Genomic DNA, 25,094 nt, shown 5'->3' with positions numbered 1-25,094 from the left:
TGGGGTTCCGCCATGAGCCCCACGCCTCAGAACGAGGACTCTTGCCCCAAGTAGGAGCAAAAAGGGACTGGTTGTGTCAGATGTCCCACGTGTCATCCTGGCTTTGTCACTCACTTTGAACAGGAAGGTCCTATAGGTCTTGGGTTCTTCACCCTTAAAATGGGGCGAGTCCCCTCCATCCAGCCCGCTCCCTGGACAGCGGTCACAGATGTCAGAGTGCTCATGAGTGGGACAGCAGTGTCCGAGGGGGCCCTGGTGGACGGCCATGGTTGGTGGCCGTGAGGCTGGATCTGCAGCCCGGGAGGGGAGGAAGGAGCTGGTAGTGGAAGCAGGGCAAGGAGGGGAGGGGGAGTTGTGGGGGGGGGGTTGAACCCTTAGATGAGGGAGCATCCGGATGCTGGTGGGGAAGGAGAGTTTTAGATGGGCTGGGCCGAGAGGTTCCTCTGCAGCCCTGACTTTTTTGCTTGCACACCCCTCTCCTACCTCCTACCCCATCAGCCCCCTTCGCTTCTCCTGCTGGGCCACATGTCACCGCGAGAGATCAGGTACCTGCCAGAGTGAGTACCTGTCTCCCCAGGCAAGCAGGCCACGGGCGGCGGAAAGGACAGGCACAGGGATACCCCCCCACCGAGCCTCCTAGCTGGCCTGGAGCGCCCCGTGCGAGGTGTTTGGGATTAGAGACCCCAGCCGAGGTGCCCGTGGGCTTTCTGGGCCTGGCCCCCACAGGTGCCTCCTGACTGGAGACAGGTCTGCCCTGGGTCGGGGCTGTAGTGACTCAGACGGGCACATAAGCGCTTGGCTACTCCTTGGCTCGGAGACTGGGCTGGCCTCCAGCTCTTGGCGGTCAGCAAAGCTGCTGCTGTGTGGGCAAGGAGTCCCCAGCTTGGGGGGGTGGGGGAGGGAGGGCATCAGGCAGGAAGAGCAGAGCTGCTCAGAAACTGGAATCGGGATGTTGGAGCTGGAACCGTGCCCAGAGATCATCCCGGCTGTACCTGGCTGCGTGTCAGGCTCCCCTGGGACCCAGGGTCTTCACCCACCCCTGCTCTGCCTTTCAGTGCTTCATAAAACAAGACCCTGGCCCCCATCTGGTCTCCAGACAGGTCAAGAGAGTGGCTTTCCGCCAGCTCCTTGAAATCTCCCTGGAGAAGGAGGGCCTATCCCCTCCCCCGGGAGCCGCCCAGCCCATCTCTCACCTGATTAGGTAAAATTGATTTTTTTAAAAGATTTTATTTATTTGACAGACAGATCACAAGTAGGCAGAGAGGCAGGCAGAGGGAGAAGGAGAAGCAGACCCCCTGCTGAGCAGGGAACCAGACGCGGGGCTCGATCCAAGGACCCCGAGATCGTGACCTGAGCTGAAGTCACTGATGCTTACCCGACTGAGCCACCCAGGAGTCCCAAAATTGATTTTTTGGACCTGAGGACAGGCCCTAGTGTCCATCACTTCGCCTTCCTGTCTGTCCGTCTTTGTTCTCAGCATCTGGGAGGGGCATATAGACCTCTTGGTCCCTGTGTCGTGGGGTGACCAGCGGTCTCAGTTTGCCTCAGTCTCCCAGGACAGGGGACTTTCTGTGCTAAACTCAGAGAGGTTTGGAGCGAACCGGGGCAAGCTGATCACCCTAGCCGTGCATCAGCCATGGCTTCAATCAGCTGATGTTTCTGTCCTCCCCGCCCCCCCCCCCATCCTGGTGAGTGTGAGGAGTACAGTTCTCCCACCACTTCTTGAAGGACAGGAGCAGGCCTGAGAACAGACAGACATAATGACCTTATCCTCAGTACCCACCGGCTGGGGGTCCTTGCCTCTGCGATGGAGGATCACGTAAACAAAGAGGGTGACACACGCCGGTGCCCCACCCCAGACCGGTGTCCACGGGTGCTGGTGCTGGGGTCCTGGGCCGCGAGAGGAGCACCTGTCCAGGACGCCTGGCTAACCCGGCAGCTTCTGTCACTTTCAGTTCCTGGACCGTTCCTCTGCGATCCAAACGCATCCAGACTTGCCGTGTCACACATTGCCTTTGTTTATTTTTTAATTTTTTTTTATTTTTTGAGAGCCTTCCAAGCCCGAACTTGTCACTCTGCATGTAGCTTGTGACCGTCCCGGTTCCTGCCGCCCATCACACTGGCTGGTTCCGCGAATATTTGTTGCGTGCCCATGAAAACCCAAGCAGGCGTCGAGGCAGCGGGCATCCGGTGAACCTGGCAGGCGCGACCCCAGCCCCCCAGGGCTCCCATTCCTGCTGGGGTAGTCGGGCGAGAAGCACATGAGCAAGTCCCTTCAGATGGCAGCAGATTCTGTGCGGAAAAGAAGAGACGGGGAGCCGGTGTGAGGGTGGGGCTGCCGTGCGGTCAGGGACGGGGCGCCGAGGAGCTGGGGGTCGGGGCTGATGGAGCGAGGGGCAGGCCTGGAAGAGCCCGCTGCACGGGGGGAACTGCAGGCATAAGGCCCGGAGAGGGGAGTGCAGGTGGCATGTGAGGGACAAAAGGAGGACGGAGCCAGAGCCCAGCGCGGAGCGGAGAGGGCCGATGGCAGGTGGGCCCGGCTCACACAGCACCTATGCTCGGAGCTGTTACTTTGACTCTTCCAAGCAGAACAGTGGCGTGAGACTGACGTGGCTGCTGTTGGCAGGAGGGACCGTGGTGACGAGAGAAGGGCAGGGAGGCCAGCGAGGAGGCCTGGCCGTGGCGTGGGCGAGCAAGGATGGTGGCCTGGGTGGGGAGGGGGCCCTGGCGGTGATGAGAGGTGGACAGATCTGGGTGCTTTCCGGAGCCGCATGGACGGCATTCTCCCTGCATCGTTTTAGAAGTGAGGGACAAGGGAGCCGGGGATGAGGCCTCGGTGTGAGCCCGAGCGCCCGAGTGGCTGGCCGGGGAGGAGCAGATCTGAGCGGGAAACGTGGGGCCTGCTCCTGGCGAGTTGCCTCTTAGACATTGAAGAGGAGGAGGTGGCGTTCAAGGAGAGGAGAGGGAGAGAAACCGAGAGTCACCAGCCCCTAGGTGACATTAAGCCAAAAGATTGCCTGGCAGAGAGGGACAGAATTGGACGGGGAAGAGGAGGGGCCAGGACTGAGCCGCATTCTGCCAGCGGTTGGGTTAGCGGTTGGTGCCTGAGGTCGGGTTAGCGGTCAGTGTCAGTGGTCGGGTTAGCGGTCGGTGCCGGCGGTTGGGTTTTGGTTATAGCCAGCAGGGCAAATGGCCGGGAGGTGGGAGGTAAACCAGGTGGGTGGCCCCCTGGCAGCCTCGGGAGAAGTGTCTGTCGGGGGAGAGAGGATGCTTGCTCACGGCATCCCTGCTCGCCTCCCGGCCCTTGCACGCCTTGTCCACCCAGGAACCCGAGGGTGGCTCACAGTCACTCCCCACCTCTCCCCTGCTTCAGGAGCCAGCTGCCTGTTCCCTGACATGACGCTTTTCGTGTCCTCCCCTGGGTGCCTCAGAGCAGCACTTGGGTGCCTCCAGCCTTGCCCAGCCCTAGCCTCTGTGCTGTGTGCGCGAGGGCTCCGCCATGGCTCCCGTCCTCACCGCCCTCCCCCCGACCCGCCGACCCCCAGGACGCTCTCCTGTTTATGCTGGCCACTCAGTGCCTCCTGGTTTACTGCTCTCATCTTCCTGTTCTCTATTCTGCGTAGTTTGTTGGTTTTATTGGGTGGTTTTCTTCCCAGGCCCAGGGCTCTTGCGCCTCTGGCCCATGCACAGCGGCTCCAGCTGCATGGAGCCTGCCCCCTCCCAGAGGCCTCAGGCCTTTGCAGGAGGGTCTTCTGCCTCCCGAAGTGCACCCACCTTCCCCTGGACAAGGAGCCTGGGGGCTAGCCCAAGCCGAGCTCCCCTTTCCTCCCTCCCACCCTCCCTCCGTCCTTCCCTCCCTGAGTCCCTGGTTCCTTCCTAAATGGATTAGGATTTTGCAGGAAGGAGCCACCAGCTGTCTGGGGCGACCTGGAGGCCAGGGCTGTCTGGTGCCTCCTGCTTTGCCCTGATTCAATTTGGGCCGGGAGGCTGGCAGGCTGAGGTCTTTCTGGGAATGGCTCGAGGGGTTGGCCGAAGGGAGGGGAAAAACCTTCAAGCGCCCCAGGCAGGCAAACCTCTCAGCTGGTCACACGGCAGACCCTCCAGTGGGCTTTGTGCCACACAAGGCCCCAGGTTTTGGCCACTGGCTGCCTGTGACCCCATGAGGATGTCCATGGCCTGTCACACCCTCCACGTCCCTTAATACTGTGGACTTAAAACATTTGTAAAATTGCAACCTGGTTGAAGAACTACGTCTTGTAAACATTTCGAAGTGAACCCAATTCACATGTTGGCCAACTGCTGACCGGCCAGTTGTTAAAATCAATATTTATTCACAGCCAAATAGCAGACTCGGGCCAGACCTGAGGCAGGAGGCAGGCTCGAGTGCTTTCCTAATTCCTTCGTATGTTTCCACAACTGCAGTTGGGACACTTCTTACCTTGTTACGTGTAATGCACTCTGACACTCATTTGGTATCGCTGGTTCCATGACTCACCGAAAGGCCTCCAGTCTGTGGTGCGGACCACGCCCCACCTTGGCCCGTCGCGCACAGCCGGCCCTGAGCTGGGCCCTGGGGGTGCAGCAGTGACTGGCAAGCCGGTCCCTGCCCTCACAGAGCTTATGGTCAGGGGGCAGCTGCGGTGGCAGAAGACGCTCGGGGCTTGGCACCCTTTAAGACATCGGGCCCAGCCGTCAGCCTGCCTGGTGCCCCCACCCCCCATCTGCAGGAAGCAGGGAGGCCAGGTGATCCACAGACTCTGAGGCCTGCAGCCCTGCTCCCTGCTCGCACCCCTGACCTGGTTGCCGGCTCCTGGGAAACCAAGGGTCCCTGCCTTCGAGGGAGGGGCACTGGGGCAGCCTGTGGGTGGCACCCCGGACCTGCCTCCTCAGGTTCTGGTAGGGGAGGGGCAGGACGGAACCGGACGCAGGGGAGGCTGACCTTTGTGTCTAGTGGGTGCCCAGGCTGGGCCAGGTGGTGCAGGGGCAGCAGGCCTGTCCCCTGCCTGGGGGAGCCCTGGCATTGGGCCCTGGTCTGAGGGCACCCCAACAAGGGGAGGGTGCACCTCTGTCCTCCAGGAGCCTCATGACAATGGGGCAAAGTCCTGTCTTGGGGAAACCCTGTCCTGAGATGAAGTGGTCTCCACTGTCTTTCTGAACCTCTGAGACTGGGGCTCGTGGGCCTCGGGACCGTGGCCTTGCCCATTGCAGCTTGATAGAAAGCTGTGACAGAGGAGCCTGGGGACATGTGGGAGGCCAGCCAGGACACCTGGCCCAGCCAGGGCGGGAAGGGGCAGGAAGTGGAGCTGTTGAGGGCACCCCCTGAGCAGCGGTGACAATTGAAAGCTGGGTGGGCCATCGGCAGATGACAGAGGGGCCAGAAGGCCACTTGGGTCAGGGAGAGGGAAACCTGTGACAGTTGGGATGCCATGAAGGACGTGGGTATGTTTGGGGAACGGTGATTCTTAGAGCACCCGGAGTGTGGGTTGTGGAGGGGGAGTTGGACGAGGGGCAGGAGTCCAGAGCTAACGTGGGCAGTAGGGAGCCATGGAGGGTGTGTGAGCAAGGGAGAGCCATGGCCAGAGCTACGTGCAGGGGAAAGTTGGCAGTTGAGGTGCCAGGCGGACTGGTCGTGGTACTGGGCTCAGCCCTGGAGTTGCAGATTTGGGGGACATGCCATGGAGCGCACTCCTCAGTTACCCCGCCGCGTGTGCCCGTGCCTGCCCGGAGCTGTGTGCGGCCTCCTCCCTAACTAGGCCCTGCATGGGGGCTCTAATGTCTTCATGCGTCTAACCCCTTGGGGAGAGGGGAGGCCAGCCCTTGGTTCGTCCCACCTGGGAAGTAGAGGCGGCCCTGGGGGTCTGGGGGCCTGGCGGGGTTGGGGTGGGCATCCGCCGCCGTGGGGACCACGCCCTGGGGCACACGCCCACCTCCGCGGCCTCCCTCCATCCAGGTGACCATGGCCTTGTTGGGGAAGCGCTGCGACATTCCCACCAACAGCTGCGGGCCCGACCGCTGGAGCTCCGCCTTCACCCGCAAAGACGAGATCATCACCAGCCTTGTGTCTGCGTTAGATTCCATGGTGAGTGCCCTGGTCTGCCCCGGAGGGGCGGAAGTCCCGGCCTTTGTCAGCAGATGTCTGAGCTCGAGTCCCACCTCTGCCACCTCGGGCGGGGGGGAGGGACGGAGGGGTCTTCGGCCCCCTGGGACTCACTGTCCCCATCTGCCTGCATGGGGGGCGGGCAGGGGGAGGCTTGAGTGAGGCCAAGGATGTGAAAATCCGGCCCTGGAATTCAGCGCTGGCCCTGGCCCCCTGGCCCCCTCACCCCTTATCCTCATTTCATCGCCTTTTGCCATTCAGGTCCCATCCCTGGGAAGGTCACAGGTCTCCGAGGAAGGGACCTGACTCATGAGAAAGCTGTAATCCCCGAAGTTAAAGCACGAGCTATAACTGCGTCTCGGGGCCAGGAGAGAGGAATGAGGCCTCGTAAATCACTCCTTTGGCACGATTGCTTACGTACCTAAGCCTGTAGTGTTTTATCCCAAATGAGGAAATTATAATGTCATTTTCCTGTAGCCTTTTCCTGGGGGGAGAAGTTCTGGGATAGAGAGTAACGGGGTGTTAGAAGCTGTCTGGCGTCCGTTAGCTACATTCCTGCATGTTAGGATGGTGAAGTTGAAGTTCAGAGAAGGCAGCACCTTGCCTGGAGTCACACAGCGTGGCCTGTTTTGTGATTTTTAAGATTTTATTTATTTGAGAGAGAGAAAGAGAGAGAGAGAGCACGAGCAGGGTGGGGAGGGGCAGAGGGAGAGGGAGAAGCAGGCCCCCCACTGAGCAGGGAGCTCGACACAGGGCCCGATCCCAGGACCCCGAGATCATGACCTTAGCTGAAGGCAGACTGAGCCACCCAGGCGCCCCGACAGAACTTTTCCATCCTCACAGAAAGTTCTGTCGGACAGCACTGCTCTAGAGGGCGTTACAGAGGCTCCTCAGAGGAGCAGGGCCCCCGTAGCTCGCCTGGTGGCGGGGATGAGACATGCTCCCCCTGTCCTTAGGTCCCTTCCTGGGTTTCCGGACGGACCCCAAGGGTGATGATGACCCTTGCTCGGCAGTGACTGGATGCTGGCATCCGCCGGGGCTGGGGCCTGGGTCCTCGGGTGGTCAGGGGCCGTGGGGCAGACCCTCTTCCAGGCCTTTCCTCCAAGCCCCGTTCTGTGTGCCTCTGGGGAAGCCGATTCCCTGGAGAGTGACCACACAGGGAAGTAAGTATCTCTCCAGCTCCTTTGGCCACTCGTGTGTTGGGAACAACTGACTCTATTTGTCTCCTTTGCTTGTTAACGTTTTGCAGCATTGCCAAGGGGAAAGTGAGCGGCAGGTTTTTATTTTAATCTTAGCAGGAAATCAACACACACCCCTCACTGTAGGAGATCCCCGGGGACAGGCCTGTCAGCTCCACAATGTCCCCGGCTTCCTCAGCAGAGTGACTCTGGGCTGAAGCTGAGAGGCATGATTATGGCCCAGAGAGGTTGAGAAACCTGTCCTAGGTCACACAGCAGCAGAACTGGGATGAGAAGCCAGACTCCCTGACTGCCCAGCAGAGCGCTACCAAACTCACATAAAAACCAGTGTTCACGGGGCGCCGAATGCACGCTGAGAGCTTTGCAGGCAGAGATCTGCTGACCTAGGTCGGAGGGCTGAGATGCTGGTGGTCTTGGTTGCAGGGCCCCTGTGTTAGGGCTTCTCGTGCAGGGGGCCTGCCAACCCCTCAACTCTGGGGCTACAAAAATGACCTCTGTTTGTGGACCCACAGGAGATACCACGGTTTAGAGATTCCTGCCTGCCTGCCAGGCCTCGCTGAATCCCCACAACCAAGCCCGTTGAAAGCCTGGGAGCTGGGCTGCCTGTCCCCATTCTGCAGATCAGGCCCAGAGAGGGGAATGACGTGCATCAGTCCCACAGCAGGAAGTGGCTGATGCGGGATTGAAACCTGGATCTGCTCAAGCCTTGATTCTCCTGGGCGCCCCCCCCCCCCCAACCTCCTCTCATTTAGGACTTTAAGAAAACCAGACAGGATTGTCCCTGGGGCTGGGGCCAAGCCTCAGGCAGGAACCCCTCTAGAGCCAGGAGGACCTGGGAGGAGGGAAGGGCAGGGGCCCTGTGTCTTTGTTCTTCTGGGGGCTCCATGACCTGTCTTCTCCCTTGACCTTGGCCAAGCTTGGGGGGTAGGGGTGTCATTCACTCCTTCCTCCTGCAGACTCCGACTGAGAACCATGGAGGGGTGACCTCTCCCTGGAGCTGCTGGTAGGATCTTAGGCAGCTGGGAGCTTCGTCCCACCCCCAGAGCTGTCACTGGAGGTGTCCCTAAGCTGGGGGACCTCCTCCAGGCTCACATACCCCACTCCCCCTGCAGTGCTCGGCGCTCTCCAAGCTGAACGCGGAGGTGGCCTGTGTTGCTGTCCATGATGAGAGTGCCTTCGTGGTGGGCACCGAGAAGGGGAGAATGTTCCTGAACGCACGGAACGAGCTGCAGTCAGATTTCCTCAGGTTCTGCCGTGAGTACCCCAGGGCTCCAGTGGGTGGGGCCTGTGGTCCCTGAGGGTCCCCAGAGCAATTCCAGGGGGCCTTGTGTCAGGGGCTGTGCGGGCGTCCCAGTGTGGCGTCACCGGGGCGTGAAGTCTCCAGCAGTCCCTCGGTCCATAGAGACTAGCTGACTCCACCCTGGGGCGGGCCAGACCCAGACACGTCTGCGTGCTCGTTGGCAGAAGGGGACACTGAGGCCTGGTGTTACCTCTGACACACAGGGACCCAGTGCCCTCGTTCAGCTAATGCTTATTGAGCACCTGCTGTGTGCAGCACCCTTCGCCATGTAACTCAGTTATCCCGACGTCAACCCAGTGAGGTAGGCACCGTCGTTGCTATAGTAACGATCTGGAGCCACCTCGTGGTGGCTCTTGGGGACGAAGTGACTGAGGACACCTGCAGCACGAAGGAAATGCTTGATATCTCGAGCGGTTAGTCGTGTTGCGATCAGTAGTGCTTTGAGCCAGGCCACGTGCTCTGTTCACTTTCCCCAGCAGGCTCAGGAAACCGCTCCCAGTTTACAAGGGAGAAACTGAGGCATGGTGAGCAGAAGCCACTTGCCCAGGGAGACCGAGCCGCCAAGTGACGGAGGCCGGGTTTCTGTTCTGAAACCCGTGCTCTTTGTGCTGTACCCCTTCAGAATCGGGGAGGTGTAGCAGGACACTCCCCCCCCACCCCTCCCCCTGGGAGCCCTGCCAGGGGTTCCTGGTCACTTGCAAAAGAGAACAACACTCGGAGCTGGGAGCCGGGAGCCCTGAAGCAGGGGGGTCATTCTGAAGCCCCAACTCCTCAACACTGCTGCTGGGGCCTTTAGACCCTCATAACCCAGCCCCTCTGCGTCACCCCTCCCGGCATCCCTCACTACCGGCGGTACTGGGCTGAGTGCTAGCTCACCGGCTCTGTGTGCATGCTCCCCTCTGCCTTTGTCCCCACTGTCTCCCGACGTGGGAGGCCCTCCCTCCTCTCCTCTGCCGGCAGACGCCTCCCCAGCCTCCGCGTCCACGTTCCTCCCGCCTGCCCGGGCCCCTGTCTGTGCCCCCCACCCCCAGTCGCCAACCCTCCCCCGCCCCACCGCCCCAACCCCTGTGGTTACTCCCCACACTGTGCCGGCTTCTCATGCCCTAAATTTACATCCGTGCTCCTGGTAAGCTCGTCATCTTCACCTTTGTGGTGGATTAGGCCCTGCAAGTTTAGGGCCTGGCCCCAGCGCTGAAGGCCAGCCCCTGAGCGGCCGCTCGAGCCCACGATTTGGGACTCTGAGCTCTTAGGGTTAAGAGCAGGCCCTGAAGGCAGGCGTCTGGGGCTCCGTCCCGGCTCTGCCACCTGCCGGCTGCTGGGCCTCAACCTCCTTGTCTATGAAAAGGGAGGACAGTGCTGCCCTCCTTGCGGGTCGATCTGAGGATTAAGTCGATCTGATGCAGGCGAGAACAGTGCCTGACACTGGGTTCACACACAGTAAATGCTAGCCGTTGTCCTTGCCATTATTAACGTCTGCGTTACACCTGGGGTCTGGAACCTCCATCAGCCATTTCGGGGAAGGCTGGCCCCCGGCACTGGGCATGTCATCACTGGGGTCCAGCTGCTTCCCCAGCCGCCCCCGCCCCCACCCAGCTCTCCGAGCCTGTCCGCTCTCCGAGGTTGGGTGGGGGCTGGCCCAGGGTAGAATAGACAGTGGCCGGGTCCTGTGGCCCCAGCCTGGCCAGGCTGGGCCTGCGGAAGGTGCACCTGGCTTCCCGAGCCCGGCACAGCGACTATTTATAGCACCGGGCGCTGGGCTGGTTTATTTCAAGCTCCGCAGATCCCTGGAGAGGAGCAGGCTCCCAGCTGTGAGGTGGCCTCCGGGCCCTCCCCTCATCCCCTTTGCAGTGCAGTGTCTAGCATCTCCCTATCCAGGGGTCCACTGACACTCCCAGGGCCCCACCCTGGCCCAGCCTGGCATGAACTTGCCTCTTTGCAGCCCCTTGGCCTCCTGCTGGGGTTCCCATTGTCTCCTCACGGGGCAGAGCGGAAAACTGGGGCCTCGACTGTTTAAGACAGCGTTAGGGTTGGAGCACAGGAAGGGGTGCACGGAACGGACATTGGTTGAACCCCAGTTCTGAGCCAGGCCAGCTGGTCTTCTGCGAGAGCTCACAGACTGAGGCCCAGAGAGGGAAGGGACTTGCCCAAGGTCACACAGTGAGTTACAGGTGACCAGGATGAGACCCAAGCCCTGTGCGAGGCACTGGGAACTCAGAGATGACCAGCCTTGGCCCTGGGCAGGGGGTTGGGGCAGGGCTTGCTCACTCGTCATTCATTCCTTCATTCCTTCCTTCCTTCCTTCCTTCCTTCCTTCCTTCATTTTCTACTCCATGTTGAGTGCCCCGCTGCAGGGTTCAGCACGGGGCAGGGACATCTCAGCTCACTGGGCAGGGGTGAGACAGGTGCTCATCCTGGCCCGGCATGCTCTGTGTCCCACAGGAGGGGCCCCCTGGAAGGAGCCAGAGACAGAGCATCCCAAGAAGGTGTCGCGGGGCGAGGGTGGCGGCCGGAACATCCCTCGGTCTTCCCTGGAGCATGGCTCGGACGTGTACCTTCTACGGAAGATGGTAGAGGAGGTGTTTGATGTTCTTTATAGTAAGATCCTTCCTCATTCCATTTGGGGCCCCCAGGCGGGTGGGAGCCCCCGTCCCCACCCTGCTGAGGCGGCCCCTCCCTCATCTTGCATCCCCAGGCATGGCTCTTCCGCCCCAGCCCCGTTTCCTAAACCACCGTCCACACTGCCCCGGGCCCGCCCTGGCCCTGGTCGCTGCCACCTTGCCTGGAAATGGCCCTGGGCTGGCCCTGGTCTCCTCGCCTCCAGGCCGGCTCCCTGTTGCCCCCACCTGTCCTGTGACCAAGGGCATCTTCCTAAAGCACAAGTCTGACCAGAAAGCTCTTCTTTCCACGGCCTCGGGGGCTCCCCGTCACCCTCCCCACCGTGGCCGGTCCCTGCCACCCTCCAGCCATGCTGCCTTGCCTCACGAAACCGCTTCCTGTTCTCCGGCCCACTCTGGCTCCATTTCACACCTCGCCTCTGCACCGCTGTGCCTTTTGCGACTGCCTTCCCCTCTGTCCGGCGGACACTGCTTTAGATTCTCTAAGGCTCAGCTCTGGGAAGCCCCCGCTACTGGCTCAGTGCCCCCCTTGGGGCACCCACTGTGCTCTGACCCCTCACTAGCCCAGTGCTCTCTGGGGCCGGGGTCTGTGCCTGCGCCCTCCACCATCCCCAGCGACAGTGGCCGACGTCGGCAGCAGGGTGTTTGTTGAATGACTGAGTGAGAGCTAACTTCGCTAGTTAGCCAAGTCTTCCTCTGAGGGGTGAGGGAGGTGGGCAGGCCTGGCCTCCCTCACAAGTGGCCAGTTGCAGAATCTCTGGCCTAGTGGTAGCCGTCATGGTCTCCAGGTGACCTTGGGCAGGTCCCTGTGGTCCCTAAGGGTCCCAGCTCTGGCTTTCTTCCTTTCTGTACTGCAGCCTTTGGTTCTGTGGAGCAAAGGTCTGAGGAACCTCCTGCTGTCAGGAGGAGGGGGAGGCCTAGGCGGGATGGGAGGCCCAGAGGCCCGGGGTGGGCACACTGGTCACCTGGGATGGGAGGACTTGTCACCTGTGGTTGGCTTTGCCAGCCACAGGGTTCATGCCCTCAACCCCCTCCCCCGCACCCCTGCCCACTCTGCCCTGCCCCCCCAGCCCCCCAGTTGCCCACCTTGGGCAGCATCTGAGGTGAGCCGCCTCTTTATGGCTCCGGGAGGGGCTGCAGTGTGGGAGTGACAACAGGCGTTCCTGAGCTCAGGCCCCTCGGCCATCCCCCCCCCGTCAGCCCCCAGTCAGCCTCCCCTCCACTCACCCCTTCCTCGTCCCCACCACCTTCTGTCTGTCTGATACCTCTCTTTTTTTTGGAGTCTGCTCTTCCCATTTCCTCTTCCCTCCCTCTCCTCCCTTCCGCCCTGTGGGCTCTCTGCCGCCGCCCTCCTTTCTCTCTCCGCCGTGGCTCCTCCTGAGCTCCTGCCCACAGCCCCGCGCCCTGCTCTCCCCTCCACCCGGGTGCCCAGAGAGGAGAGAATGGCGAGAGAAGCTGGGAGCCCCAGCCGTGGGGGAGCCCCGGCCCTCAGGTGCACACAGAGGGGCCCACCCCCAGTGCTCGCCCGCCCCGCTCAGCCTGCAGGGCCTTGTTCTGTGAGATGTTAGCAGGGAAGGGGCCCGTGGGGTCCAGTTTCCCGGGAACCCGGCACCACAGGGAGTGACTCAATGTGGCCCCAGCTCTGGGGCAAGGCCGGCCCCCGGCCCAGCCTGGCTGCCCTCTCATACTAGACCCTCTCCTCGACCCCCTCCCCCACAGGCGAGGCCCTGGGAAGGGCCAGCGTGGTGCCCCTGCCCTACGAGAGGCTGCTCAGGGAGCCGGGGCTGCTGGCCGTGCAGGGGCTGCCCGAGGGCCTGGCCTTCCGGAGGCCGGCCGACTATGACCCCAAGGCCCTCATGGCCATCCTGGAGCACAGCCACCGGATCCGCTTCAAGCTGAAGAGGTGAGTGAGGCAGTCAGCCTGGGAGTGGGCCCAGGGAGGGTGGCTGGACCATGAGGGTCAGGCCAGGACGGGCCAGGGAGGGTGACCTGCTCCCATGCTTGCTCAGCCACCTGGGGCCACTCACCCAGTCACGGGGAAGGGACTTCAGAAACCTGCGGGGGACCCCGGTTGTAAAAGCTCCCAGTCTGGCAATGGAGGTGAGGCAGACGCCCAGGCATAGAGCATGATCTGAGCACGTGATGGGGGTGTGGGGGGCACGGGGGCCGAGGGGCAGGGCCCAGCTCCTCTAGTGGCCCAGCCTTGTGGCCCCGGACACATCGCAACCCCGCCCCGGGCCTGCACCCCCCAGCTGTAAAATGGGGACCGGCTCCTGGCCCGTGTACCTCACCGGCCATCATGTTGTGCCGAGGGCAGGCTGGGGCCTGGCGGGCCAGGTGTATAAAGCTGTCACTGGTCCTCTCGTTCACCCAGGCCGCTTGAGGATGGCGGGCGGGACTCGAAGGCCCTAGTGGAGCTGAACGGTGTCTCCCTGATAGCCAAGGGGTCTCGGGACTGCGGCCTGCACGGCCAGGCCCCCAAGGGGCCACCCCAGGACCTACCCCCCACCGGCACCTCGTCTGCTGTGGCCAGCTTCCTGTACAGCACCGCACTCCCTAACCACACCACGAGAGAGCTCAAGCAGGAGGCGCCCGCCTGCCCACTTGCCCCCAGCGACCTGGGCCTTGGCCGGCCTGGGCCTGAGCCCAAGGCCTCTGGGGCCCAAGACTTCCCCGAGTGCTGTGGTAAGGTGCTGCTGGGACCCCTGAGTCCGGGGGTGGGACAGAGATCACTCCTGGGGGGGCACCGTCCCTGAGCAGATGGGGGTGCTCAGGCCCACCCCAGGCTGAAGGAGGCATGTCGGGCCAAGGGGCTGGGGCGGGACCTCTGTGAACAGTATCATTGGCGTGGGACCGAGAGATGTTTGAGGGCACCCCATAGAGGAGTCTGTGGAGGGAGTAAACAGGCCAGTCAGTCACAAGCATTTAATGAGCACTGACGACATACCCAGCCTGGATTAGAGGTACCGAAATAGGAGAAGGGACAGCTGGGTGTGAGAAAGACTTACGTTCCTGTCCTGGCCCCTCCACTAGGCTGTGTGTCCCACAGCAAATCTCTACCTCCCTGAGCCTCAGTTTCCTCAGCTTTAAAGTTGGATGCCAGTAGGACCTCTCACGAGGTTATTACCGTGGTCAAATGACAGGGCAAGTTAGAAATGCACATTCTCAGGCCCTGCCGCCGTCCTGCTGAATCTCAAGGTTAGGGGGCGGCTGGGGGCCCAGCTGTCTGTGTATTTAAATCTGCCAGGTGGCTCCGCTGGGTGTTCAGGCTTGAGAGCTGCTGTGTTAAAGCAGAGTCCAGTGCTTGGTACATAGTAGGTGCTTATAAGTTGTACTTACTGTTAGGAGAAGGAGCAAAAGGGACCTCCCTCCCCCCCCCTTTCCCATCAAATGTTGGGCTGAGCAGCGGAGTGGGACTTAGACACCTAAATAGGGGCCCCACCTGTCCTCGGACATCATCATCCTGGCCTCCCTGATCTGCCATTTGGAGAGCAGACTCTGCCAAAGAATGTCTTAGGCCTCTGGGCAGGGAACTTGCCTTGAGTTTATGACCCTAGGGCTGAGTTCGGGGGTCTCCTTGGTGGATGAGACTGTTACCCCAGAGCCAGCATCTCTGCACCCAGGCCAGATCTGGGGGCCCACCTTGAACCTGTCCCTTTCCTCTCCCTTGTCCAGGACAGAAGCCCCCCGGGCCCGGTGGTCCTCTCATCCAGAACGTCCACGCCTCGAAGCGCATCCTCTTCTCCATTGTCCATGACAAGTCAGGTAGGCGGTGCCCACAGCAGCACCCCAACCAGAGTGGGGGGTCCGGGGCCGGGGGTGGTGTGTACTGAAATGGAAATGCGTCCACTGGGTCTTCGTGGGAGAAAGGAGGGACGGCTCCGCACAAGGGACGTGTGAGTAAAACCAGAATGTAACAGGTATTGCTGTGCAGCAAACTGACCCCGGACTTAGCTCAAAGCAGTGAGCGTTTACGCATTACAGTTTGTGTGGGTCCGGAATTCAGGAGCAGCTTAGCTGGGTGCTTCTGGCTCAGGATCTCTCTCTCATGAGGTTGGACTCAGGATGCCGGCAGCGGCTGCTGAAGGCCATCGGAAGACGAGAGGATCCAAAAATTATGTGGATGGGTTTTAAAAGTACCGCACTGTATTTGGGATTCCTGTATACCAAAAGGGAGGAAGCGAGACTCTCCGGCAGTTATGCCTGGTGGGGGTCTCGGCCTCGCCTTCAGTGAGAGGCTCTTTAAGAAGACCTAGTCCCCTGGGATCAGAGTGGAGACCCCCCCCCCCCCACACTGCCCCAAACAGGGTCCATCCATGGCAAGGAGGGGACCTGGAGATTCAGGTGCAGTGGCATCTCGGGAGGCCATGGTGGGCAAGGGGAACCAGCTGCGGTAGAATCTCACTGGGGGCTCGCTGGGTGATCTCAGGCGAGATACTCAGCCTCTCTGAGCCTGGTTTTCCTACCTGAAAAGTGGGGATACTGTCTATGCTTAAAGATATCATGAGGGATTAAATAGGATATTCTATACAAAGTACTCAGGACAAATAAACTCTTAATAAGTTAAAGATGGGGGGCCCCCTGGGTGGCTCAGTTGGTGAAACATCTGCCTTCGGCTCAGGTCATGATCCCAGGGTCCTGGGATCGAGCCCCGCATCGGGTTCCCTGCTCAGCGGGGAGCCTGCTTCTCCCTCTGCCTGCCCTTCCCCCTGCTTGTGCTCGCTCTCGCTCGCTCTCTCTCTTTCTCTGACAAATAAAATCTTTTAAGCAACAAAAATAATAAAGTAAATAAATTAAAGATGGCATTTATAATGGTATTATAATGAACCGAATGGCGGCTCTAGTTATTAATAGTAAATTGAGGCAGAGGCTCTGGTTTCGTGGAAGAGGCCGGCAGGGCTGGGGGTTTGAGGGAGGCCGCAGGGCCAAGGCCGGGTGTACAAGGCATGAGGATTAGTGCCTTTGAGGCCAGGACTCTGCGTCTCCTTACTCACACCCCCTGCCTGTGTGGGCAGGAGACACCCAGGAGGGCCAGGCCGAGCTTGCGTAATACGCACTGCTCCTGGGGGCTGACAGAGGCGAGAGAAGAGAGCGGGGGGTGGCGGTGGGGGGACCCTCCAAGCACCCTGGATTTGGGTAGGGCTGCCTCCTGGAGGAGGCTGGGGTGTCAAGGGCCAGGGTGGGAGTGAGTGGAAGAGCTGAGCCCCTTCACTCAGAGGAGTGAACCCGGTGGCCTCCAGTGTGGCCATGTCTCCGGGGCCCCCGGGCCCAGCTAGGAGGGTCCAGTGGAGGGGGAGGCGGCCGGGCCCTGGGTTCCCTGCCGCGACCCGCCCTCACTCGTACCTCTTGTGTTTTGATAGAGAAGTGGGACGCCTTCATAAAGGAAACCGAGGACATCAACACGCTCCGGGAGTGCGTGCAGATCCTGTTTAACAGCAGATATGGTGAGTGGGCGGCGCGGCCCGCCGCGTGGCCTCAGCAGCGTGTTGAGCATCTCATTACGTGGCAGTCACTCATGTTCCCTAACATGACAGCAGGAGCCATATGCACAGCGGCCGCGCTCATGTCCTCTCCTGTCTGGGTAGGGGGTGGTTGTGTCAATATTGCCCTTCCAGACTTTTCCAGGGGGCGGAACTGATGGCAGAGCCCCAACCTCGACTCACCTGTGGGAGGTGGGCGGGGTGGGCGGGGTGGGCGGGGGGGGACCCTGCGGGGGAGACCCGGGAGAGTGGCCGGCGGCCCCATGCGCTTTGCAGGTTCCCCACACACCGTGCCTGGTGCCCTTGCCTTCCTTGGTGCTGGGCCCTCTGCCTGGCGTGCCCTCGGCGTGTTTGGGGAGCAGACTCCCACTTGTTCCTCGAGACTCAGGCTGGGCCAGGAGGGGACCCCCAGAGCCCTGATGGGCTCCTCTTCGTTACACATCCTGCATTTGACGTGCTGTCTGTGTCTGTTCCCGGGGGAGGGCTGGGCAGGACCGCGCCGGCCCCTCTGTCCCCGGCACCCAGGACCGCGCAGGGCCCAGAACGCGTGTCAGCCCTCTCTGCACATGGGGGGAGCGCTGGGGCAGGTGTGTCCTCCACGTGGTCCAGCTTCGTGCCGCGCCGCGTGGAAAACGAAGCCACCGTTGGCTAGAAGGCAGGGGCGGGACCAGGTGGCCTGTAAGACCTTCCTGCTCTGGGTGCTCGGACACCACTCGCCCGCACCCCAGCCGTGCGCTCCCACTGCTCACTCAGCCTTCATGGGGTTCCCCCTGTAAGCTCCCAGCAGGCAATGGCCATGGTATAGCCCTTGTCTGGGTGGGTGGCTCTCAGTACGGGGACATGACACATGTCCCCACGGATTCCCTGGTGTCACCCACCACCCCCCGAATGGTGCCGCACCGCTGTGGGCAAGTCCCTCTGCCCATGGGGCCAAGGGAGGGCAGGGACGGTTGCCACCCAGGCCTGCAGACAGAGAGGAGGGCCAGGGACCCCGGGAGCTCCCTGAACACACAAGGTCCAGGAGGAGCCCTGCACTGGGGGGCCACACACAGCCACTTGTCCCGGGCAACCAGGAGGAGTTGGCCACCTCCCTCTCTAACCTTGGCCTTCTCACCTGAAGCAAAAGGGACAGGATGGGGCTTAAACTCTTCCTTCTCTCTTCCTTTCTCTCCGTGTTCCTCCCTCCCCTCCAGCCTCGCTAAAGGAAAACCCTCTCTCTAATGCTTCTGACACCGGAAGAGGGGGTTTTCCACAGCAAGCAGTTCAATCCTGACACTGACAACCGGGAGTGACGCAGAGCCCACAGGTTAAGGGCTCAGCCCCACAAGACGGCCCCGCAGTTAGGGGTGGGTCCCCAGGGCACCCGCACTTCTGTCCGACGTGGCTCCACATCCACGGTTCCCATGACCGCCCCCTCAGGTTCGGACAGTCCGTTGTAAGGGCAGCTAGAACTCGGAAACACTTTATCTGTCTTCACCTGTTTATTATGAAGGGTACAGATGAGCAGCGAGGTGACAAGGTACATAGAGTGAGGTCCAGAAGGGTCTCGAGCGCAGGAGCTGCTGTCCTGGTGGAGTTTGGGGGTGCACCCTCCTGGCACATGGATCCACCAACCCGGAAGCTCTCTGAAGCCCACATTTCGAGTTTTTACAGAGGTCCCATTAAGTAGGCAGGATCGATTAAAATATCCTCCGCTGGTGATTAGCTCAATGTTGGCCCCTCTCCCCTCCTGGGAGGTGGGGGTGGGGGGTGGGGCCGAAAGTGTCAACCCTCTGATCACGTGGTTGGTTGCCCCGGCAACCTGTCCCCATCCTGAGGGTGCTGGGGGCCTGCTCCTCGTTACCATAAACTCGGGTGGGTTGAAAGGGGTTTATTAGGAAAAATAGGACTCTCTCCTCAGCCCTGTCACTCAGGGAAATTACCAGGGGTTTGGGAACTCTCAAGCCAGGAACCAGAGCTGAAGACCCCATGACTTCTTGGGTCACCTGCCACACTTGCCCCCTCCCTTCTTTTCTCTTCTCGTGCATTTACTGGTTCGCTCACTTATCAGTCACGCATTTTCAGCTCCCCCCACCCAACCCTGTGCCAGGCACTGAGGCCCGCGCTGGTCTCAAGGTGCTTCGGCAGGTGCCTGAAGATGTGTCTCCAGGTGTATTCAGCAGCGTGCAGTGCGATGAGGTAGTATACAGTAATACGCGGGGGTGGGGGCCCTCGGAGAGACAGGACAGCTCAGAGAAAGGCGAGGTCTCCACAGGCTTGAGGAGTTGGGTGGCTTCATGGAGGAGGTGCCCTTTGATCCACACTGGGGCTTTGGCAGCCTGCGCCTTCTGGGTTGGGGTTGGGGCTGAGCAGGGCTCTAGGGGCCTAGTGAGGAGTCTGGGGTAGCTGAGCACCTCTGATAACGTTTGATGTGGTCTCTCTGGCCGACCCACACTCCTCCCCTTCTCCTCCCCTGTAGGCAGGTGCAAGCTGGATGGGCAGTAGGGGGAGGGGGCCTGGGGAGGGCTGGCTCCGACTGCCTTCGGAGCGTTCTGCTCCAGCCGATTTGGCACGGCAGCCGCCAGGCTTCCTGCCTGTTGTGTACTCTGGATGTTTCCAGAAAGCTGAGCCTTTTGCGGATGCCAGCACTTGGCCTTGCCGCATCCAAACCCAAGGAGGAGCACGGGGCTTGGGGTGCCTGAGGCCTTGCCCCTTCTCGGGCCAGAGCTCCGTCTGAGCTTCCCCTGCAGCTGCCCTGGGGAGAAGGACGTTCCCCAGGAGGACTGGGGACGTCCCCGGGGGCGAGGACCTCGTGTGGCAGCCTGAGGCATCCCGCAGACCCTGGACGAGTGGAGCCTGCTCCTGGGTCTGCCCTTCCGGCCACCAGCCCTGGGTGAAGTGGGCCGGCAGTGGGGCTGGGGGTGCAGCGGGGGAAAAAATAAAATGGAGAAGAAATGGGGCGATCCTGGGAGATGGTTGAGTCTCTACGAGGGACGGAGGCTCCTGCCTGGTGGCTGCAGTCTCCCCCTCTCAGGGGGCAGAGGCTGGAGGCCAGGTGGGGTCACCTTCTGTCCCCTGGCTGTCCTTGCGGCTGAAGAGACAGGCCCAGCCAATGACATGAACCCGAGTGGAGACAAATGTGCATAGACTCGCCGAAGCCATCGCTCACCGGCTGGGGCTGGGGTTGGGGAAAGAAATGGTTTGACAGCTGTTGAGATTTCGAGGGTTTAATTTGACAACGAGCTAAGTGTGGCTTCACAGTAGGATCTGGCTGCCAAAGCCGCCGACGCAGACCTGGCTGCATCAACAGAAAAACAATTCTTGACGGCGCGCCAGGGAGGGCCCCAGGCAGCCCTGCCGCGTCCCGGCCAGGGTGTGGCCGCAGGGGAGGCCGGCTCGGGGCTGGCACCTGCTGGGACACAGGCAAAGCCCCGGCAGAGGAGCAAGGCCAGGATGGGGAGGGGCCTGAGGAAGGGCCCGGGGACGCGGGACCCTCGGGGGAGTTTGGAAGGACGAGGCAGGAGGGAAGTGGACCGCCAGCCCTGCTCAAGTCTCCTGAGACCTCCCAGGCCCTGGGGAGAACCGGGGACCCAAGAAAGTACCATCCAGCACATAGTAGGTACTCAAGAAGTACTTGGTCCCTGAATGAGTGGGAACTTGGAGGTGTGATGGAAGTGAATAGTTAAGGTGGCCCAAGACCAAACCCAAAGGTCTGGAAGGAAGAAAGGAACAAGTCACCGCTTCCTAAGCCCAGATTCTGTCTACATTGCTATTGGCAAAGTTGTCTGTGTCTCGTTTCTGTCCTTGATGAGTGAGAAGAACGCCAGACGCCTCCCTGGAGGAAAGAGCACATCTGGGGGGCTGGAGGAGTCCTGCCGAGAAGCTTCCTTCAGCCATTCATTCGCTCACAGAGTGCAGGGAGCAGCTAGCCTATATCCCATCCTGTCTAGATCCCAGCCGTGGAGCAGCAACTGCCCCCTGCTCCCGTGGAGCTGATGTTACAGACAGTGAACCAGCGTACAGAATATGTTTATAGTGTCAGGTCACAGTAAACAGGGGATGAAAAATAGAGCAGGGTGTGCCATGGGGAGATGGTGGGGGCTGTTGGCTGATGAGGTGACATTGGAGGGGCCACTTGAATGGGGAAAGGGAGGAAGGGAAGTGAATGGTGATCTGGGAGAAGAGCGTCTCAGTAGCCGGAAGAGCATGTGCAATGGGCCTGGGGCAGGTGTTGTGTCTGGCCTGTTAGGGAAGCAACAAGGAGGCTGGAAAGACAGCAGTGAAAGCAGGGACATCAGGTCAGAGGTGATGGGGTCCCGGTCACTTGGGTCCTCGTAAGCCTAGGTAGGACTTTGGCTGTCGCTGAGGGGGATGGGAAGCTGTAGGCAGTTTTCAAGAGGAAGCACCATGTGCAGGGGAGGGGGGCGGGGGAAGGTCACAGTGACGGCGGCCCTGGGGCCCCCGCATGCCCCGCCGCTTCCGTCCCATGCTCAGCCTTGCCATTGCCCTTCCAGCGGAAGCCCTGGGCCTGGACCACATGGTCCCCGTCCCCTACAGGAAGATTGCCTGTGACCCAGAGGCTGTGGAGATTGTGGGCATCCCGGACAAGATCCCCTTCAAGCGCCCCTGCACCTACGGGGTCCCCAAGCTGAAGCGGATCCTGGAGGAGCGACACAGCATCCACTTCATCATTAAGAGGTACAGGGTGGGGTGCGGGGCCCGGGCTCGGGGTGCTGGGGTGTCCGGGCTGGGCAGGGAACCACAGCAGACATGGGGGGGCGGTGATGATGGTGCAGGGCTGGAGTGAATGGGTTCAGACTCGGCCAAGAGAACAGGCGGGCCTGGGAGAGGGGTCGGGCTCCTTAACCAGGCAGCTGTGCGGTCGCCCCCCTTCCTGGCCTCTTCTGAGGCCTGAACGGGAAACGGAGGCACCCTGCCTGGCCCAAGCGGGCCCTCCGATAGGTCTTAGTAAGAGGCGTTTTCCTCCCCCTAAAGAAGACCTGAGGTCTTTGAACTTACCTGCCATTAGAGGGGAGCTCACCTGAGCTCAGGTGGGGCCGGCTGGCCTCTCCCCTTCACACCCCGCATCGGGTGGCCCTACCTCCTGGTGGCTGGACTGCCCTCCCTGTCCTCCCAGGCAGCCGGCTCCCCTGGCCCAGGTGTGGGTGGGTGGGAGAAGGCAGAACATGGAGCACTCCATAGCAGCAGCCCCCCAGGGTTGGTGGGGGCGGGGGGGGGCTGCTACTGCCCATCCCCCAGCCTCGGCTCCTGACTCCAGCCGAGACTTTGCCCTCACAGCTGGTTGGACTCACCACCCAGTAAGCATCAGGGTCTGCAGGCAATGCCCAGACTTCCCAGGATGCTTCCTCCTAAATGGTTAGAGATGGAGGGGTGGCCCGAGGCCGTGGCATCCACCCCCCTGCCTCCAGGCAGCACTGCGCTGGCCACTTCCCAGGCATCTGTCTCTGTGAGGGCACGCTCCCAGTGTGTGCGTCTGCTCACGTGCGAGCTTGTTAGACTAAAGGCAGGGACTGAGGGCAAGGACTGTGTTGGGCTCATCGCTGAACCCCCAGCGCCTAGAACGTAGTAGTAGCAGACGCCCAGTGTGTATGTGTGGAATGAATGAATGAATGAATGAATGAATGAATGAATAGATACTTGCCCGGCGCTGCAAGGAGGCTGGGCGCGGGCAGGGGCCCGGGGTCCACTCTGAGAGCACAGAGCTATTCTTTTTTTTTTTTTTTTAAAGATTTTAATTTATTTATTTGAGAGAGAGAATGAGAGATAGAGAGCACGAGAAGGAAGAGGGTCAGAGGGAGAAGCCGACTCCCCGCCGAGCAGGGAACCCGATGCGGGACTCGATCCCGGGACTCCAGGACCATGACCTGAGCCGAAGGCAGTTGCTTAACCAACTGAGCCACCCAGGCGCCCCAGCACAGAGCTATTCTTGAGGGTTGCTGGAGGCCAGAGCAGGGCTGCGGAGGTTGGGAGGTGGGCAGCAAACCCTGGAGGTGGGGAGACTCGGGAGGAAGCCTGGCGTGGGCTGGGCTGGCCTGGTGGGCGGAGGGAGAGAGGCGGCTGCGTTTGGGGTGGATTCTGAGCTTGGCTGGGTTTGCCAGTGGCTGGGATGTGGGAGTGTAGAGGGGAGCACGGAGGCCAGGATCACCCCCTGCGTCTGAGTGTATGACTGGGGGAAGCAGGGGTGGGGCGGGGAGTTCACGTGGGGTATGCTGACTTGGGGGTGCTCAGGAGATGGAATTTTTGGAGACCACATTGAGAAGTCAGAAGCTCCAGAGAGAGGTCTGTGTCTGAGATTAAAAAAACACCTGAGAGTTGTCAGCACAGACCAGGAAGGGCTCGCCAGGGAGGATATGGGGGTGAGAAAGGGGGTCCCCACTGAGAGGAGGAGACTCTCACCTGCTCCCTCGTGGCGGTGGGGCCGCATCTGCCCTCACAACCCTGACTTGGGGAGGGTCCCACGTGACAGATCATTCTGGAAGTGAATCGAAATCAGTTGTCAGGCAGTGCCTACTGTTGTCTAGCTTAAATCTCTCTTGCTGCTGCCTAAGTCTGTTAGGCAGATGGGGGGGCTAGGTAAGAGGAAAGCTACAGGGACACCCCAGTGTCCCTTTGTGTGCCTGACCATGGGATTTGGGTCCTCACCGTGGCTGACCTTGATCCCCCTCAATCTACACCGTAGCTTATTTAATTCTTCCCTAGTATTTGCTGCGGGCCTCCTACAGGCCCAGCCCTTCACTGGGCTCTACTGGGGACTTCACAGACCGCAGGCACGCGTCCCCACCTGTCCCCAGAGGCCACTGCCAGTCATGGCGGGGGGAGGGGGGTCACTCCTGTGATGAGTCCAGAGTACGCGAGGACAACTACTGGGGACTTCACAGACCGCAGGCACGCGTCCCCACCTGTCCCCAGAGGCCACTGCCAGTCATGGCGGGGGGAGGGGGGTCACTCCTGTGATGAGTCCAGAGTACGCGAGGACAACGGATTTCCAGGCGTCGAGTCAGTGGCATCTGAGCGCCAAGCCTGTGGGGCTTACACACACACACACACACACACACACACACACACACACACACACACACACACACACACACTTACACACACACACACACACACACACTTACACACACACACACACACACACACACACACACACACACACACACACACACACACACACACACACCCCTGATTTTTCTCAACATAAAATGAGGAGGCAGACGTAACACACCTGACATATAGTAGATGCTCAATAAACACCGACCTTTTCCTTGACCTCCCTTCTCCCTCGTGTATAAAGGAGTGGTAAAGTGCATCGGTGCTTTGCGTCGGTGCTGACAGCCTGATTTTGAGCCCTGACCCTGCCTTTCCCAGCTGTGTGTCCTTAGGCAAGTTACTTAACTGCTCTGTGCCTCACTTTCGCCCTCTGTAAAATGGAGCTAGTGGTTGTCCATGCCTTACACCGTGGTTGGGAGACGAGAGGACTGGATGTGAGCAACACGCACAGAACAGTGGCTACTCCGTTCAGAGCCCTCCGGACATTTGCCGCTGGTATACAGCCCATCCCGGTCAGCGGAGCATTCGAGATTGTCCTGGCAGAAATGAGTTGGGAGAAAGGTCTTAGGAGCAGTCAGCGGGTGGAGTCTCTGCCGCGGCCCAAGTGTCTGCGGAGTGGGGGGAGGTCAAGGGGAGAAGCCACTCGGTAAGGCCTACGGGTCTTGTTATCGGTGGTAGGCAGGCTCCCTGGCCTCCAAAACCCCAGTTCCCACGAGGACACCAGCCCCCCAGCGAGAGGATCCAAGTTTCCGCCTGAGGGACAGACACGTAGGTTCCACCTGAGGCAGGACTTACGGGGGAGGAGTGTCTGGAGGGGACCCTAGAAGTCTGGGATGTGTTCCAAAGATGGACAGCAAGCCTGGTCAGCGCCCGTCAAGCGGGCCTCCAAGGCCGGGCAGCCCGTGAGGGTGTCTGTCACAGGCCCGGAGCCGCATCTGACCTCTCTGTCATCTGCCCGCCAGTCCCACCCAGGAATCCGGGGCAGGCCCCGTGCTGTCTCTCGAGCCCCTGCCCCTCGGGCTCACTGATAAATAGGTAACATTGTTGGTGATAAAACCAGAGTCCCGGCCGGCAGCTTCCCCGTCCCCAGGTGGGGCTGAGGAGGCAGGTCTCAGAGAGAAAGTCGGTTTTCCCCAGAGTCGCTCCTGTGACTGCTTCTCAGCCTCGTGGGCCCCAGATAAACATGGGCCCCCAGGAGCAGCGGGGGAGCCAAGCTCTGCCTCCCACACTTCAGCCTCTGTTTGAATTTCCCGCTGGGCCCGCCTTGGGCATCGTTTGGTTCTGGGGTCCAGGCTGGTCTGGGGGTCCCACAGAGCCTGTATGCCAGTTACCGGCAGCTCCCCAACCCTC

At 60.9% G+C, this 25,094-nt stretch overlaps 1 protein-coding gene across 7 annotated transcripts in view; it reads left to right on the top strand.

Annotated features, from left to right (window-relative positions):
- The window catches only part of GTF2IRD1 (GTF2I repeat domain containing 1), a 101,980-nt gene that overhangs the window by 26,893 nt on the left and 49,993 nt on the right, over positions 1-25,094 (top strand). For 3 of the 7 annotated variants that reach the window (XM_027612589.1, XM_027612587.1, XM_027612588.1), the window contains exons 2-9: positions 5,951-6,079; positions 8,409-8,550; positions 11,036-11,191; positions 12,931-13,114; positions 13,586-13,896; positions 14,887-14,976; positions 16,572-16,655; positions 21,185-21,368. In XM_027612589.1, coding sequence (XP_027468390.1) covers positions 5,957-6,079; positions 8,409-8,550; positions 11,036-11,191; positions 12,931-13,114; positions 13,586-13,896; positions 14,887-14,976; positions 16,572-16,655; positions 21,185-21,368 — 1,274 coding nt within the window. In that variant the 5' untranslated portion in view covers positions 5,951-5,956. Of the gene's footprint in view, positions 1-5,950; positions 6,080-8,408; positions 8,551-11,035; positions 11,192-12,930; positions 13,115-13,585; positions 13,897-14,886; positions 14,977-16,571; positions 16,656-21,184; positions 21,369-25,094 lie in introns of those variants that run through there. The other 4 variants (XM_027612590.1, XM_027612592.1, XM_027612591.1 and 1 more) reach the window with 2 other exon arrangements.

Source organism: Zalophus californianus, chromosome 10 (genome assembly GCF_009762305.2).
Source record: "Zalophus californianus isolate mZalCal1 chromosome 10, mZalCal1.pri.v2, whole genome shotgun sequence".
Classification (NCBI taxonomy): Eukaryota; Metazoa; Chordata; class Mammalia; order Carnivora; family Otariidae; genus Zalophus; species Zalophus californianus.
The sequence above is the reverse complement of the archived record's forward strand: the minus strand, read 5'-3'. Positions and strand labels throughout refer to the sequence as shown.